This window comes from Thermobia domestica, chromosome 2 (assembly GCF_964235325.1).
Source record: "Thermobia domestica chromosome 2, izTheDome1.hap1.1, whole genome shotgun sequence".
NCBI lineage: Eukaryota > Metazoa > Arthropoda > Insecta > Zygentoma > Lepismatidae > Thermobia > Thermobia domestica.
The window spans coordinates 45179152-45198179 of record NC_137455.1 but is presented as its reverse complement, the minus strand read 5'-3'; the positions used below and the strand labels follow the sequence as shown (position 1 = coordinate 45198179).

The 19028-nt window shown below is 35.6% G+C and overlaps 1 protein-coding gene across 1 annotated transcript in view; it reads left to right on the top strand.

Annotated features, from left to right (window-relative positions):
* The window catches only part of LOC145671553 (cyclin-D1-binding protein 1 homolog), a 47162-nt gene that overhangs the window by 4113 nt on the left and 24021 nt on the right, over positions 1–19028 (top strand). The window contains exons 2-3 of the mRNA XM_081740742.1: positions 5385–5444; positions 15962–16220. Coding sequence (XP_081596868.1) covers positions 5385–5444; positions 15962–16220 — 319 coding nt within the window. The remainder of the gene's footprint in view (positions 1–5384; positions 5445–15961; positions 16221–19028) is intronic.

Sequence of the window (19028 nt, the reverse complement as noted above, 5' to 3'; positions counted from 1 at the left end):
CTCTTTTCACTTTGCTATAAACACAACCAATTTTTCGGAGCTACCCTCTGGAAATCTGGAATGGTCCATTTGCATTCAGTTTGATGGGTTCATAAAACACAAATTCGGATGTCACTGTTTGCATGTCATCATAGACAGGCCAATTGAAAACATGTAGTCCTTTTTCAAAAAATTAATCTTGGACGGTCCTTCATCTGGGAAAGCAGTAGTCCACCCAATATACCAGTCAAAATCGTAGTACACAGCGTAATACATTTCTAAGCAAGATTGTGCTCTCGTTGGATCAATTTCTCCTGGCAGAAATTAGTTGATCCAAAGCATATTCTCCACTGTCACTATCTGTGCACAGACTGACTCGATTGCCAGAGTAGGATTTTTCGTATTTACTTTCTCTCTCTCTAGATATATATACTAGCAAGTTATACTCGTCACGCGCCAAATAAAGTTGAACTGGGGTAATGAGACAGCTGCCTCTTATTACCCCTTCAAAATTTCTAAAAGGGGTAATAAGAGACAAGCCTTCAATTGACCTGAAATGCAATGTTTCAGCATTTTTCAAAACTTCACATCGATCTTCCTAATCTTAGTCACAAAGTTACATAGCAGTCATTTCCACATTTGTAACTCACTTTTCACAATAAAATTTGATTTTAAAACAGTTACGAGCTTTCGTGGTAAGCTCAAAGTGAAGTTATTTTTGCATCGCGTGACAACAATATAAAAGCTCATTTTAGTTGATAAGTACAGATGGGGTAGGAAAGAAAATGTATTGACGGCTTCATTACTTATTAGTATTTATAATTTTCCTCATAGCAGAACATGCCGCGATCTGCGATGTGATCGCAGAAAATTTGCAGCGCCTGTGCAGAAAAATTGTCAGAGGAAAAAAATATAGCCAACAGAAAAATATAAAAACATGCCTGCTATGTGTAGATGTCTTGAATGCACGGACGAGTCGCATAAATATAGTTTGAACTGTTTTTACGTCGCGTAAAGCGTATTTTTTAACAGTCACAAGTATTTCTTCTGCAGATTTTTTTTTTCAGAATTCCTGTAGAAAAATTTTGCAAAATTCCTGCAGAAAATTTTTGACTTACAAAAGTTCATCGCAGAAAGGCAAAGAAAGTTCTGCCATCGGGATAATTTTGATTTGATATTTAGGGTATTTTTTGGCCGTGTCTCTTATTACCCCGGTTTCCCATACTTGATTACTTTTTGTTACTTATTGCCTTGTATATGTCTTCTGCATAAATTAATCACTTACAGTTTACTTAAGTTTGTATGTAACACATTTGAAGTATTTTCGAAAACACAAAGTTTTCTGATATCCCCAACATTCACATAAAAATAGCTCCAAGAAGAAAGACGTAAAATACCCCACAGTGGTTTTCTTATGCTTCGTAGATGGTGGTTGATTTCTGCACTGTTTTCAGCAGGCTAGAAAAAAAAAATTAGTCTCTTCGTAATATAAACCATAAACAGGTTAAGAAAAAAAAAAGTAGATTTCAATGAATTTGATCCTCTTTTAATGGGCCAACTTCCAACCTGCGGCTAAATTTACCTCTGTGTCCTTGTCAGATTTAATTTTTATTTATTTATCAATATCCATCCAGCCCAGGAGGATCCCATTCAGAAAAGGAGGATCCAGGAATCCATAAAAGTCTTTCCAGAGACTTATTTGAATGCGTTATCCTATTCCTGGTACCTGGTTTAACTAAGGAAACTTTTCTTCGAATGATCAGCTGTGGAATTCGAATCCATGGTCATTCAAATTTGAAATCAGTGATCTATTGACTGAGTCACTAGAGTGGAGGTTTACTTTTGGCACACTACTTGAAATTATTGTAGTAGGAACTGGATCCAATTGGTTAAGGATAGAAGTCAGTGGGGAGCTTTTGTGAACGCGGCATTGAACCTTCGGGTTCCATAGGCCATAGAGTTAATTACTTGAAGTAATTTTGAAAAATTGTAATTCTTTCATTGTAATTGTAATTGTAATTCTTGTTATTGTCTCCTAAATGATTTGCGCTGGGCGACAAAATATCACGCTTGGCATAGATAAAATAGAAGGGGGCCATCAGAAATAATTGTTTAAAAATTACAATTCTTTTACTATTTCCGTATAAATACGGCATCCTGATGTATGACATAATTACAATGAAAAAGAAATGCTAGGTTGCCCTAAAAAAGCACGAATGCTATCTAACCGGGTCAAGGTAGGGCAACGCTGGTGTGCCTGTGCGAGGGTGCGTCCGAAGGGAACAGCCGCATCAGTGACGTTGGTTATACGCGTAAGCTAGGGTAGTGAAAACAACTGGAGTTTGGCAATGATGGGGAGTTTCAATAACACTGGTCATGGTTTCATGCTAGTAGCGCTCCACTCGTAAACATAACATACAGCTTGTATACACTGCGCAGAAATACACCACCGGTAAAAGTCATCTTTCATTTGCACTCACTCATTTTATCCGTCGTAAAGCACTTCTAATGATTTTACACTCTTAACCCTACGCTTGTAAACCTAAAATACGGCTGTATTACTTATATTTAATTCTATCGCCTGCAGAAATTTCTTCTTTATAATATGTCTTTTCATGCAAAGCATTGAATTTTACCTGTAAATCTTCCAAAATGTGGTGTACCAAAAGTAAACCAGCACCGTCACTAGTGCTTAGCAGGGAGATAGTGGAAAAAGTTAGAGACGCCAGAAAATACCTCTATATCGTGGTCAAACAACCTGGAGAAAAATTCGACTGCCAATGGCTAGATTATAAGCGTAATAAAAGTAATAATAATAACAAGCGTAATAATAGCTCCCTTGTAGTTAATTGGTTTTGAGGGTGCGTGAGACCTACCGTTAAATCCTCTAGAATTCACATTTTCAATGTTGACTCAGAGTTGTGAGGCACTTGGGCGGTGAATTTATAAGCAGATACAATCTGCTTGGCTTACATGCTAGATTCATTCTTCATGACTGCAGAAGAATATTCTATTGCTGAACAGTTGTGCATTGTTGTTTTCTTCTTACCAGGATTAGTGAAGTTTGAAGCTAAAACAAGATTATTTTCAAGTGTTACGTTTTCCAATAATGTATTGGAAAGTGTGTCTGCAGCAGAATAGTAGAAGTTGTAGGAAACACTTTCGCGAAAGTGTGCTGCAAATAGTTCTTAAGCTTTTAACCTCCTCTGCTTAATCAGCAGGAATAGAAAGATTTTTTTTTTTTTTTTTTTCAATTTTCCGTGTAGTTCATTCCAAAGTAATGAAAAGTTGTTTAAGTTAATTGGTTATTGAGCATATGTAACACATGAAAATAATAATTACAATTAAAACTGAATAAAGCACCTTGCATTTGTAGCCAAATACCAGCTTGTTCAAACACATGTTGGTATTTGTCCACATACTTTGTGTAATGATACATGCAAATAGTATTTATTTCTTGTAGTCTTAACTCTTTTCTCAAAAGAAAAAGAAATTTTTCGTTTATTTCTGCTGCTGTTCTGACAACGACTGTCCGTAAGAATTATTTTCACAGGTCCTACTGACATAGTAACCTATAGAAGACTACATGATACCCTGCACAGTTCCTAGTAGTAACACAAAGATCCCTAACAAACTCCATGTACAAAGTAATACACGTGGGATGTAACTCCAAGTACAAAGTAATACACGTGGGATGTATATATTGTGCAGCAGTTCACAACGGCTGATTAGCTAGCTGCACTTTATCTTATTTTGGTTTGTTACAACTTGCACGAAGCTGTATGTGTATGCCTGTCAAAGCATGAACATCTTAATAGTATTGACGTGCAAATAAGCATTTATAATAATTTTTCACATCCATTACAATCTAAAACAAGTGCCCAACGATTACATTTACCCATACAAACTTATTCGTGGTATAAAATACAAATATATTGTCACGTTGTGCTTTTCGTTTAAGGATTTTGAGAGTTTGTAAGTAGTTTATCAGTGAAAACCTCAAAACGAAATTCACAGTTTCTATTCAGAACTAGTAAGAGTATCTAGGGCAAAAAATTCTTCCTGCTACTCATTTTAAAATGAGAATTTGACCTTGATTTTTTTTTAATTGGCCCAACGGATTTTTTCTGATTGGGCCCACTTGGGCAAACCCCGATAAAAGCGCTGTGATGTATAAGTAGTAACTTTTATAACTAATGAAATATTTCTCCAAGATAATAGATGTTTTTTATACTGTAAATCCGTATTTTTCCACTTCCTTTCGCATCCGATATAAAAGTTTTGACCAGATTGGTATAGCTATCCACTTGTTTATTTTTGGTTCCTTGGCCGCCACCTTTTCTTCTTCCTTATCACTCTTATAAATGTTTACGGCTGTGCTGACCATTTATTAAATTTACAAATCTTGTTTGCTTGTTCCTGAATGCCATTTTTCTGAGACACATTAATACTAGCATACTCAAAGAAATATATATATAAACCTTGATCTTAATTTTAAATGAATGTGCTGGTTTTTCATTTCGTAAAAAAACGAGTCACTTTCTTTCCTGAAAATATTTGTGTGGAATTTATTATCTGATCTGTAAATAGTAATGTCTAAGAAATTGATTGTAGTTTGATTTTTTATGTTTTTGTGAATTTTGTTTGACTCTTCTAACAGTGTTTCCAAGTCCTTATCATTCCTATAGAGAAACAATGTATCATCTGCGAACCTAATCCTGATTGCCTTTCCTCAGGATGCTTTTAAGCTTAAATTGTGTTAGCTATTAGACTAATACCATACTATGTTATTGTACTTCAGTAGTAATTAATTATATAAGACTAGTGTGTTTCAGTAAGTAAGTATAGTTCCATAACCAAGCATGTGATTACCCAAATGTTTAACATAATTTAAGCTGAAGAGTCATCTCGAAGAAAGGCAATCGAGAATATGAAATATCGGGGAGAATTTAAATAAATAAGTAAATAAATATAGGTATATATTTGGTAAATAAAAAATAAATTATAGGAACACATCCAGTTATGTTAACTTTGACTAATTTTAAATATATGGTACATTTACTATGGCTTCCATGTATCAACAATGTCATGATTCACCGTACGGCAAGAGACCACTGTTACCGTACCAACATGCTGATTCATACCGACATCCGGATCCATATTCGGATCCGGCCATCCGTATTCTGTAATCTTCCCCATAAGACCAGGTCTCTGAATCAAACTGGAAGAACCCACTATGTTAAACGGCAGTATACCTTCCAGATATACTTCAATATTTGTGACGATTTCAATGTCATCGCTTAAAAATGTTCGTGTCAATTACTGATGTATATCCATTACAAATGAAGGATGTTTACTTGCTACAAAATATCCCATAAGTATTGATTGTGTATTTTCCTTTTCAGGTGGTGAAGCAAGAAAGGCGTTACCAGACTTCACACTGCCAGATTTCTGGCTGAAGTTGAGTGAGTATATCATTATTATTATTGTCTCTTACATATCTGTATTTTAATCACTTCTTTCCATTCAGTATATCCCCACTGAATCCTTTTCCTTATCTGTGCATTGACAGTGAAGTAAGTAGAAGTTCGACTACTGATGATAGTTCAATAAATCTGTAACCGTGTAAAGAGGAAGGGGAATACTTCGTAAAGTAGTTGTTTGAGCGACTTGCAATTAACAACGTGGCAGGGATCTTATTTTACGATATGAAACAACGGTGTCTGTCAATTAATCTTTATTATATTTGTTTGGTAATTTGAATTGGAAAGTTAAAAGTTCAGTTAGGCAGGTTTCGTTGTACCGTAAACAAAATTTTAAGCTAAGTTGGAGTATGTAGTTAACGACGACACTTGGTTTTTCTCTATATGGTGTAACATGATTGTAATGTCTTAATTGAAAATGCACCGAATGCAATATTTAATCTTCGAGTTTATTTAATAAATTTTCCGCAAGGTTTCCATTACTAAACTTATCAACAGTTCATTATTAGGTTTGACTAATACTTTCTAATAGTGATGGTCCCTTTTGTAGCCAAGATATTTGTATCTGCTTTACCGTAAATTCTGTACTTTCTTAAACTTATCCGTAACAGTGTGAAGAGTTCTATTGTCCTGTTTCTGAGGTTCATAATTATGAATACAACGCTTCAATCATTTTTCAGATTGCTCATTATTGGCCTTTATATATACCTCTCGATTGCTAACGAGATAATCCTACCCTTGTCTGTGGCAAGGAATGCTTAGGGCTGATGACACTGCTGAGTTATTTTTTTCTTCCTTGCAAATAGTGTTTTAAGTATGGACCGCTACTTACTACATCGAAGTCAGTGAAGCTACATACATGTTTTCCTGAAGATACGGTCAAGAACCCCAATCTTTCCTTGTGTAATGACTTGATGTAGAATCATCTTGGATGGTTTATGTGTACTTTATAGTAAAGATGTAAGAGCTCCTTGACCACAGGTTCCAAAACGTTTTCTATATAATCATAATAAGAAAACGGACAGAAGTTCATCTCCAGTCGCCTGAAGGAAGTAGATTATGGTTCCGTTAGTTTCTGTGGATATTTATTCTTGGGAGTTTGTATCATGTTATTTTGTCGGTTAAAGGACTCTTCAATTGTATTTTTTAAAAATATATACGTATGTACACCTTGTCTCAAAAAGGTTGAGCGCATTCTTTATTGGTGTTTTGAGGCAAAAATTTTCAAAGTCCAACTTCGGGTATCTTCGGGAAATAGTAAACCAGGTTCGAACCTCCAAGCCAGCCTTTGTAATCGGGAAAATGTTTACAGATGTGTTTTTTCTTCTTTTAAATATAATAAGACTTGTTACCAAGTGTAGAAAAAAAGCAACATTGATTGAAATATTTAATGATACAATATTTCGAAACTTTGTATTAATGTCAGCAAATGTTTGTTTGTCATTTAGCTCTCCATACGTGATGGAACATTTAGATACGTAAACGAATCTTTCCATATGTAAAAGAATGCTCAAAGTTAATACATAGAATATAATTATCACCTGAGTACTAAAATAAAAGTCAAAGTAGAACAGAAACAGCGTTTGTAGTGGATATGAATGTCATAATTGTCTTGAGAATATTTATACATCGCTAAAAGTACCTTAGCAGAAGTCCTTGTGTTAGCTCACTGGTAAGTTGTCGGACCTTAAATCATAAGGTTATGAGTTCGAATCTTCTCTGGGTCAATGCCTTTTTTTTAAATTATATTTTCCGCAATGCATGAAAAATTATATAAAATAATTACATTAAAATATATCAGTTGTATATATATAACATAATCATTGCAGAATGTAGTAATTATTATGTTTAAAATATAAAATCTGAGATAATTTTCACAGTAGGTGGGTATTATATATGAGAATGTTAAATGCAAGTTAGGAAAATCGTTTAATAGCAATAAATAAATTATGTAGTGTATTTATTTGCAGCTATTTGTCATACAGATGTAACTTCTCAATATTCTCAATACAGCATGCCATTTACATTCGTGAAATACAGTATATTCCTACGAATATAGAAAGTGTGTAAACAGAGTATCCAAAGTCGGATCCTGCTTCAAGACACATAACTTTTCCCGATCCCCTTAACGTCACGGGAAGAAACACAAATTCTCTTTAGAACGGAATATCGTTACTTAGAGTCTCATTCGAATACGTTGAATATGCTTTTGTATATTCATTTCTCTCTCTCTCTCTCTTTTTTTCGCTTTGTTTATGTGTTGCGGAATATCCCAAGTTGAATACAACATTTGCAAAGTATATGACCATCAGTGTAAGGGAATACCGGAAATTGAAAGTCGTGTTTCTTCAGGTTGGATTTGCGTGTTCATGTTAGCTCACTGGTAGAGTACGGGCTTGTTAATGAGGTCGTCTTGACTTCAAAGCCTGCAGAGAATTATCTTTTTTTTTTTTTTGTTAGTAGAATTGCACAGAAATCGGATTCAAGGAGTGGTTTACTTCTAGAAATATTTTCAGAACCGTTTAGGTAGCCCTGAAAAGGACTGTTTTCGGGAGTTAAGGCAGGGACATTGTGTCCAATACTTATTTTATTTATTTAAATCCGCTGACTCCAACAAGAGAATCCCAATTACAGGAGTCTTACATAAAATATTACATCTATGTTATCAATTTAAAACAAACACTAGAATAAAAAAAATTCACCCTTCTGAATTTATTACACGCCCTATTCTTCTGGGCATGGAATCTATTAAATGGGTGACAAATTTATCTCCTTCCCCTACCTCCAGCTATGCTTCGGAAACAAGATGCCACAGGTCATCTTGGGTTCTGGTGGATCTGCCTCAGGCCAACTATCCCTTAGAGTACTCTTCACTTCTGCCCACATATTTTCCATGAGATTGAGGTCTACTCCACGAGGCGGCCAGTCAATTAAATCAATCTCAGGCTGCCCTGCGAACCATTCCTAAACCACACGGGAAGTATGTATTGGCGACTGGTCTTGCTGGAACTGAATTACACCATCAGGCTGAAATACTCGTACAGATGGCACCATGATATTACTCATAATATCTAAGTACAGAGCACTGACCAGGTGTCCTTCAATTCTGTGAAGCTGTTCTGCTCCGCGCCTGAAAATCCAACCCCAACATGAAATAGATACATGGCCACTGCGATTTCAAGCAGCAACACATCCAGGGTCATATCGGGTGCCTCTCGGGCGATACACAAAACGGCGTCCCTCATTTAATGTTGTGAATATGGATTCATCTGAGAAAACCACGTTTTCCCAATTGCGACCCACATTCGCCTGTGCAAACGCGAGACGGTAAATTTTGTGGTCGTCTGAGAGTTTTTCCTTCACGGCAGCAACACAGCCATGCCTAGAGCAGGGTTTCTCAACCTGGGAGTCGTGGCCCTTAGGAGGTCGCGAAGATAAGCGGAAGAGATAAATATAGTTAGAATCTAATACCGGAAATTATTTTGAATTTTGTTCTGATAGGCATACTTTTATTTTTTATACATACTGTACAGAACAATAAAAAATAAGTCTACTGAACATTGTCAAAGGGTGCAGAGTTGTTTAAAAATGAATTTAAATGAAAGACGTATGATATGATACTAATGAGAATTGTATATAGAAATACTAGAAAAATACACATGGAACAAAACCTGCAATTGAAATACAATTAAAATTGAAACCTAATGAGATACCTAAGCATGGTGTAATTTCACTAGTGCAGCAATGCCCGGTTCAATCTTCGTGACGAACATTATGAAGCCATTTTCAACTGATAAGCGATTTCTTGTCTTTGTTTTAATGTTTACCATGAAAAAAAAAACTTTCGCACAAGTACGATGTAGCAAATGGAATTTTTACTTTAAAGCAGCAGATACCAGACCAGGATATTCTTCTCTCCTCATCAGGCAGAACTTGTCCAAGCCTTTGTTACAGAAAACCAGTTGCAAAGACTTGTAGCATGATCATTCTATTATTTGGTTAAGAAGTTGTGGGCTTAGATCAGATACGTTAATGGCCTCTTCAAAGAAGGAGTTTAACATCCATCTTGAACCAGCACCTTCGTCGTTGGGAATATAGATAGTACAGTTACTGTATCCACTGTCAATGCCGGGCGCCGAAAAAAGGGGGCACAAATTTCGTAGGAAGTGTGTTACTCATGTTAGGAAAGTAGGGATGCACGCGAGACAAGACGAGACGAGACATGGAAAAGTCTCGTCTCGTCTCGCAACCTCAAGCGTTGGTCTCGTCTCGCGTAAGGTCTCGTCTCGCAAATGTGAAGTCTCGTCTTGCGTCTCGCATAAAATTTTGAGTCTCATCTCGCGTGTCGCGCCAGACTTTCTTGCATGGTCTCGCATATATTCTAGGTCAAAATTTTGCAATGTGTTATTCTATGGCTGTTAATGAATGATGATGTGATATTCTGTCCGAAGGCAGGTATTTGACCTAAAAGTCCCTTGGCAAGGTGAATGGTGGTTTGCCATTGCTTTCCATGGGATGAATGTTCATAACATCCTAAGGAGACGGAACCTAGAGTTCAATATGGTATCCGAACTTGTGTCCCCTCCGCTCCAAATTAAAAGAAAAGTTGTGCTGGAATTTGATCGCTGGACCATTAATTTTCGTCAAATTAATAGCATAATTTACAGCAAAACCAGCATAAATTGTTGCTGGATCTAACATTGTTTTCCAGCTTAGAGGTGTCCAGCAATATTTGGCTCTTCTAAAATATCGTCGCCACTATCAACATTTATACGTTTTGGTCGTTTCCTTGAAGGGTGATTTTCCAGTATAAAGATGTTTTTATATCACCAAAAGCGCTTGTACACAACAGAAGAACTCCTCACAACACAATACGACCCAATTCTTTTGGTTCGTTCGGGCTTGTAGCAATGTTGGATTATCGCATTTTATCAACTTTCGCTTTCAACTTATACTGCCAGATCTAGAAAATAAAATTACTGACAGATATAGGGCCATTCCTACCATCTCCCACGAAACCTATAGGGACATCCTGCCAAACCAGTATTTGAATTAAACTTCCGAACTAGAGGGGGATGTTTTTGATAAATATATAGAAAGAAAATACTTATTCCATGTAAAAAATATCATGTTATTTCTGCGAGCCGGGCCAGGGATAAACTTTGACGAGAGGGGATTTCCCCGCCATTCCCCAACATTAATCACTAGTGAATGTAAAAAAAAAAAAAGTTAAAGTAATGTGAAAAAGACAGAAACAACAGAAATATCATATTTCGCAGCAATAGGGAGTCTTATTCGCTTTTCAGACCAAAAATAGAAGTTCATGTATTCGTGCGCGCCCGCGTGTATATGTTTGTGTCGCAAAATAAAGTCCTAAATCGATGCTGTAATAAATTTCCAATTTACAAAGCTTTTCTTTTTTAGAAACTAAAGAAGGCTTTAATCCTGAAAATTAACCTTGATTAATAATAAATCTCATAAAATGTCTATTGCCCCAATCACTTTTTTGTTCCTGGAGGCATTAACGCTCAACTTAGAAAACTCAATAAATGTAAAATTACTAAATATACAATTAAATGTAATTCATAAATGTTGCGAGACTGCGAGAAGTCTCGCGAGACTTCTCGTGCGAGACTTAACCGAGTCTCGTCTAGCGTCTCGTCTCGCATGGTTTAGTCTCGTCTCGCGTCTCGCATAAAATTTTCACTCTCGTCTCGTGTCTCGTATCGCAAATGCGAGACGAGACGAGACTTCTCGCGTCTCGCGTGCATCCCTATAGGAAAGTGCATGTGCACATGTATAAAATAGAAGGAAAAACGTAATAAAATGTGCTCAAAATCAAGAAAAGGCAGAGTTTACTTTTGAAAATTTTATTGAGCTTCGTGCCAACCATGGTGGTGCTTCGCAGCTAGTCTGTCGACCTCACTCATATATACGGAGACATCGTCGTATACTCTCGCCCCGAGCGCTGATTTTCCATGCCACGGCACTGTTCACTATAAACAAGAAATGGATTCTACTATTATAGAAATAGGTATTTTAAAAATCTCACACAAGCTTATTATAAAACACAAATTATAAAAGGGTCGCTGGCAAGAGGATGTGATAAAAGGAGATCGTGATAGGAATTAGATTGAGAACCACTGGCCTAGAGTAATTTTAACCAAATTTCTTATAGTCTGAAAAAGAGTGCTGTCGGGTTACCTATGGTGAATGGGAGGGGGATACATATAAAAGATTGCTAGAAAATGATCGGTATTAGTGTCGACTTCATAGTTTTCGGGGTCGCTTAGATAAATAGTGTGACTTTCGATTTCGCTTAACTCCGATTAAGCTCTCATTAGTAGGGATGGGCACGAGCGACTTTTCTTTGAAACTCGACTCGACTCGAAACAGACATCTTTGAGGTCTACTCTAGGACTCGGCGCGAAAAATATCCTCCAACTCGACTCGGATTAGAGTCGAGTCAAACTAAAACGAGCCAAACCTAGACAATACATAGACAATATAATTATTCTATCATCAATTATACTACTATTACTACAAATAATAATAATAATAATAATAATAATAATAATAATAATAATAATAATAATAATTATTATTATTATTATTATTATTATTATTATTATTATTATTATTATTATTATTATTACAACACCGTGTATAAACATGGTTAGTAAAGGAATACTAAAAGCTAGTTGACTGCCGACGTCGGTAGTCATGACGTCTACAAGGCAAAGACATCGTTCATTACCCTAAGCTGTAAGCGTCGGTGGACTACAGATGGTCAACTATTGACCTCTCGCCAAAAATTGGTGGCCCCGCAGCGACAATCCGCTGTGGCCCCAGTTCCATTTTGAAAACTTTACTACCAGCGGCAGAGACGCGATGAAACGACAACGAACCACAAAATTACTCTCCCAAAATATGTTAAAATGCCTATATGTGTGATTTGTTTATATTTAGGTGAGTCAAAAAAACACAAAACAAATACCCCGGGGAGGACGCGAACTATCAATATTACGATTACTAAGCACGTGTTCTTCTGATTTCCCTACGGAAACGATCATAAAAAGCTTGCTTGTTGATGGATAAATCATTGACGTCTTAATTTAGCCAATCAGACAAACCCCTACATCTCGAGTTCTAGGAGGTGATACCGTGAACCGTTTCAGATTTATTGCTTTCTGGTGGGGTACTATCTATGTGCAAAATTTGAGCATAATAGCCGACATGCATCTTCGGTGCCTCTTATCTTTAGTACAATTTTAACCAGAGATGGTGTGGGTCAATGAAAATTTGATCCACGACCCACCATGATCCAGTATCACCCACCACCCAAATGACCCATTGGCCCACTCTGACCCATCATCCATCGTGATCTACTCTGACCCACCACCAACTGTGAACCACTCTGAACCATTGCGACCAACTCCGACCCATCGACATCAACTCTGACCCATGATCCACGTCCTCATCTCCGTTGACTAAAGAGGCTACACTTGTAATAAAACAAGACTGTGAAATTATCACTTACCGGAGTTTGAATTTCTACCGTCAATTTCTCAAGCACCTCTCTGTTACTATGCTGGTGGATCTGACCTTTACGATATATAATGGCAAAGTGTTTCTCAACTTCCGAATTAAAATGAATTTAAATTTATCATATATAATTATTTCTTTGTTGCCTTACAGACACATTTCAGTAGAAAATAGGATGAAATTTGAAAGTCTCAAATCAAGGAAAAGTAGACCAACGTAAAAAAGAAAGAAAAACTAATTTTCTATATCATTAAGCACCTGGAGTGCCACTCTTTATCTAATCCACCTCGAAAATTATGGATTCGACACTAATGTCGGTCTTTTATATATATATATATATATATATATATATATATATATATATATATATATATATATATATATATATATATATATATATATATATATATATATAATTTTGATGTCAGCCCCTGTCATTTCTCCTAGGAGAACAAACGGATACTGCCACCGTTAGGACTAAATTTGGTCTTAAATGACATTAAAATTTCTACCAATTAATTTAGCGACCAGTGTTGCATTTAAAAGCTCGGCGCCTCTACGCTCGAATATGCTTAATTAGTGAATCTATTACATTTAAATACCACTCACTACATGCTACAGCTAGAACTACGTAACAAAAAATAACAAATGTGAAACGTGTTCTGAATTATTTTTAGATTTCTTACGCTATTATTATACATATTAGAACAGTAAAAGAGGATTGTTCATGAAATAGTATATTTGCTCTTGATTTTTAACTTTTTCATACGGAAAAAATTAAAATATTATTCAAGTTTTAAACTTTGCACTCTGCAAATATATTGCCCTCTAGGCAATGGGACTAATGTGAAATGCGGACTAATGTGGACTAATGGGAAATGCGGCAGTTAGCGGCGCTGAAAATTTACGATTCGATTCTAATATCGGTTGATTTCGATATTTTTATGTCGCTACGTAACCACCCTGGGCGCTAATGGGAACTTAATTGGACTTGAATTGAAAGTAGAACTATTCACCTAAGCGACCACGAAGCTATGGATTCGATACTAATATCGACCAGTTTCTAGCATTTTTGATATGTATCCCAACAGTACTCTTTTCCAGACTGTAAGAAATATAGTTATAATTGCGCTAGATATATCAGAATTATGTTGAAACACACACATCCATCCACTTTTATATTCTGTATAAATAGAGAGTGAGCGAGCGAGCGAGAGAGAGCGACTAAAGGCATCACCACTTCCACATTGCAAAAACATATATCAGGAATAGAATTGAAAATCTATGTAAAGACTTTCTGCTGTGGCGTGCTTCATAAGGACAATTCCAGTCTGCTCACGTGACCTTTGGGGTTCATGAATTTCTTGCGAGCGTTGCGACTTTGGATTCTCTGTTTAAACCTTCGGTTTATGCATCGAATAAGTTTTCAAGAACATAAATGACATGCTGTATTATGAATGTTGAGAATTACCCTCTATATGACAAATAGCTGCAAATAAATACACTACATGATTTATTTATTGCTAGTGAACGAGTTTCTTAACTTGTATTTAACATTCTCATATATATAATACAGACCTACTGTGGACACCTACCTATTTCAGATGTTATATTTTAAACATAATAATTACTACATTCTGCAATGATTATGTTATATATATATACAACTGATGTATTTAATGTCATTATTTTATATAATTTTTCATGCATTGCGGAAAATATAATTTTTTAAAAAGGCATTGCCCCAGAAGAGATTCGAACTCACAATCTTATCATTTGAAATCCAACAGCTTACCAGTGAGCTAACACAAGGACTTCTGCCAAGGTACTTTTAGCGATGTATAACGGTTCTCAAGAAAACTATGACATTCATACCCACTAGAAACGCTGTTTTTGTTCTACTTTGACTATTATTTTAGTACTTAGGCGATAATTATGTTCTATGTCTTAACTTTGAGCATTCTTTTACATATGGAAAGATTCGTTTACATATCTAAATGTTTCATTACGTATGGAGAGCTAAATGACAAACAAGCATGTGGTGACATTAATACAAAGTTTCGAAATATTGTATCGTTAAGTATTTCAATCAATGTTGCTTTTTTTCAACACTTGATAACAAGTCTTATTATATTTAAAAGAAGAAAAACACATCTGCAAACTTTTTCCCGATTACAAAGGCTGGCTTGGAGGTTCGAACCTGGTTTACTATTTCCCGAAGATACCCGAAGTTGGACTTTGAAAATTTTTGCCTCAAAACACCAATAAAGAATGCGCTCAACCTTTTTGAGACAAGGTGTACATAACGCTTGAAGCATTGTTTTATTTGCTCCTACTGGTTAAGCCATGAGTTACGAAATTATCCATACATTATCGCTAAGTTTTCTTTTATAGTGTATTAGTGATCTCACGGCTCTGCTGATAGTTTCTCAACAGAAATAATTTACGGTATAAAGAAAGTAATGATAGTTTTTTTAAATATGAAGTTTTAGAATGAAAATGAAATAAGTTATTATTTGCATTTATATTTAATTCTTAAGAAAAAAAAACTGCAATTGGGTGTAAGGTTTAACAGTATAATAACTGCTCACTATACGATGAAAAATATTTCGAACTAAATTAAAAACACACGGTGTTTCAGAGTGTTGTTCGAAACTTTGAATTGTAGCTGGTGATTTACACATGTAGTTCACAATAGTGAATAGATACTGCTTAACCATAGGACGAGGTCATGCATGTGTCAAGTAAAATCATCTTTAAGAGAATAAATATTTAATTAACTATAACACTGAGCGTGCATATATTTTTTTCTCTATATTCCTTGAGGAAGTTATTGAAGCTTGTAATAGTAAACTTACTCTGCTTTTCTCCATAGTTGACATCCTGTAATTTGAAGTATAGAGGAAAGCAGATATTTACTTAACGCTGTAATTGTTTTTTTTGTTTTGTTTCAGGTGAAGTGACAAAGCTTGTCTCCCATGAAACAACCAAATTGTGCCTAGCTTTCTCGCAGGATCCGATGCCTGGGGCATCAGAGACACAGGCACTCGTTAACGCTTTAGAATCAGCATGTCTTTCTCTTGTATCAGCATTTTGTGGTTTGCCAAAAGAAAGAGGAGTGATTTTGCGAAAGGAGGTGCACAAGAAAGTGATACTGATAGTAGATGCACTGATCAACTTAGTGAAATCAATGAAGGAGAAAGGAAAAGATGGGTATGTAATGTAATTTTATCTATAAGTATACTGAACTACAAATGTATATGACTAAATGCCAAAAGCGTTACACTTTAAAGAGAATACTCTTATGGTTAATTAATTATCTTTTATACACATGTATGTATACAGTATATGTCATATAGAAATACGCAATTATTTACCTCCACAGGGGAAGCCCTACAATTCTCAAATATCTTAAATAAGAACACACTACAATGCTTCTGAAACCACAATCTTTTATTAATATGCACAAACCTAGACAACTAACATTTAGATAGATTAATTTAACTACCAATGTTCAGTTTCAGAAAACTAAACACTTTCAGCCTGGCTTATTATAACAATTAATTTCCAACAGAACGAGCATGCCTTTCTTTTGTGTCAGCATTTTGTGGTTTGCCAGAAGAAGAGTGATTTTGCGAAAGGAGGTGTACGAGAAAGTGATACTGATAATGGATGCATTGATCAACTTAGCGAAATCAGTGAAAGAGAAATGAAAAGATGGGTATTCAAAGTTACCATATAGATTTCACTTCATCCATTCGTTGTTAAACTGCTAGTCAATGTAATCTCTCTTGTAATCCGCTAAGCACTTGAATGTTACCGTCGACTCCGGTGGAAGCAAATGCTTTAGAGCTTCATCGTATGGTGCCGCTACTGTCGGCAATCAACTAAATTGTGAAGTTCCAGTTCCTGTTTTTGTTCCATGGATGGATAGAATGATGGATTAGAATTTAATGCGCCTTAAAGCAGCGAGGCTATATGAGACGCTACAGCTAAATGTGGGTTCTGAATTATATGAGCTCCTGTCGGAAATCGAGTCCGGGTTTCCCGCACCAAACACGCGCACGCTAACTATATCGCTACGAGAGAACTCCCGTTTTATTTTGTCCCAGTAGAGGACTATTGGAATCCTAAGAACACTGGATAATTACATACGTTGTGCAATATTCAGAAGTTTCGTATTTTCTGTAGAACCCGAGACAGTCTTGCGAGATCCCTATTCATCTTATACAGGAGGGTGACAGAAAATGGAAATTAGTTAATATGGCAAATATTTGAACTGTGGTATTTTCTATCTTCGCATTCTCAAGGACTGAATTCTTCAGAGAAGCGAGGACTGTGACGTCATACTTTTGCGTCATCTGCGTAAGGTAGATATTTCTGTCCTTCGCTTATGCTTAGTGATAGTCCAGAGGTCGCCGTAGAGTTCAAGGAATAAAACAACCATTAACAGAGAACTCTTAAGCAATATTAAGTCAAATAAAGAGAAATGTAGGTGGTGGTATGGAATACTTAGTGATCTTTCAGTCAACAGGTATATCTATATTTACATCACGTAAATTACTACATCTAGGAATTAGGTAATTGCTACATAGGAATAGGTCTTCAATGAGTTATCGAGTAAGGACAATCATATGACAGAAAACGAGGTAAAGAACAGACTATTTAAAATTCTGAATAACATGGACAAGCCTCGAAATAATTCTTTTGGAATGAGAAGGAATTACAGCAACAAAATCACCATAACTTGCCATATATATTAAAATATTAATCTTATTTCATTTATTACCGTATTATTATTTTTTTCATTGTCACTTATTATTATTTTCTTTTATAGACTTTCTTGTTAAAACCTGTTTTATTTTATTGAATTGGCATAAATAAATACATTCCTGAATACATTTTTAACTACCTGATTGGAGATGTGAAATAACAGGCGTCCTATATATAGGAACGCTAGGTTCATATACAGCCACGCTACATATCTACTAACACTTATACTAGATTTATTTCATATACAGGATTACCTTGTCGCTAGGCTTTCTAGGGCTGAATAATTTTATTTTCTACACCAATAACATATTTTAAATATATGTTTAATTAAAGTATTCATAGGAAGAGAATTGAATCCAATGAAAAATTTGTATATAACATTTTATTTGAATTTCACGTATCATACATTATTGTGCGGCCTTTGCAATTGGCCTGTTGTGTGGTTAACTACAATTTTTTGCTAAATCACAGAAATCTTACTAAAAACATTAAATATTTTCTACTTAATAATATTTCAATGGAATAACTACAGTTTCTGGGTATATATATATTTCATACAAGAAATCTTCTATTATTCTTAACTATTTTACGTTCCTTTTGCTGATAGTGTTCTGCTTATGGTTTTGTATGATTCTTAAGGTTACGTTTGGTGTGGAGTCCTACATCCCACTTCATGCAGCGAGTTTTTGCCTTCTTGTGACAAAGGCCACACCTTGTCTGCTTTTTCCTTCGTTATCTATTACCCAGTGATCTATACGATCATAACGAATTTCTTCTTTAAGATGTTTTGAAGGTCTGCCTTTGGACTTCTGTACACGGATATTTCTTTGTAATAGTCCACAAGCAATCTTTTGGCCAAAAGTGAGTTAATCAAGCTTTCTGTGATCAAGTTTGTGTAATTGTCACGAATTCTGAACACATGCGTGAATCAAATAGCACAATAAGCTGAAATACCACTTTTTACCTCTAATTGATATATTTTGATTAGAACGGTCTACAGCTTGCATATTTTTGCTATATACGTAAACTAGATGTGGTTGCTCGACACGAATCCGTTTCTTCTTGTTCTGTGAAAATCTCAGTACGACATGTAGAGGATAGACTTGACAGGGAGTTCTTCGACATTGTAACCACGTTATTATCGTTCCACGTTGCCACTAAAATATGTTTCGATTTTTCTTGACGGAAATCTATAGATTCCATTTCTGTCTTCGATGGAAAAGGGCATTCGCGCGTACGATGTTCCCT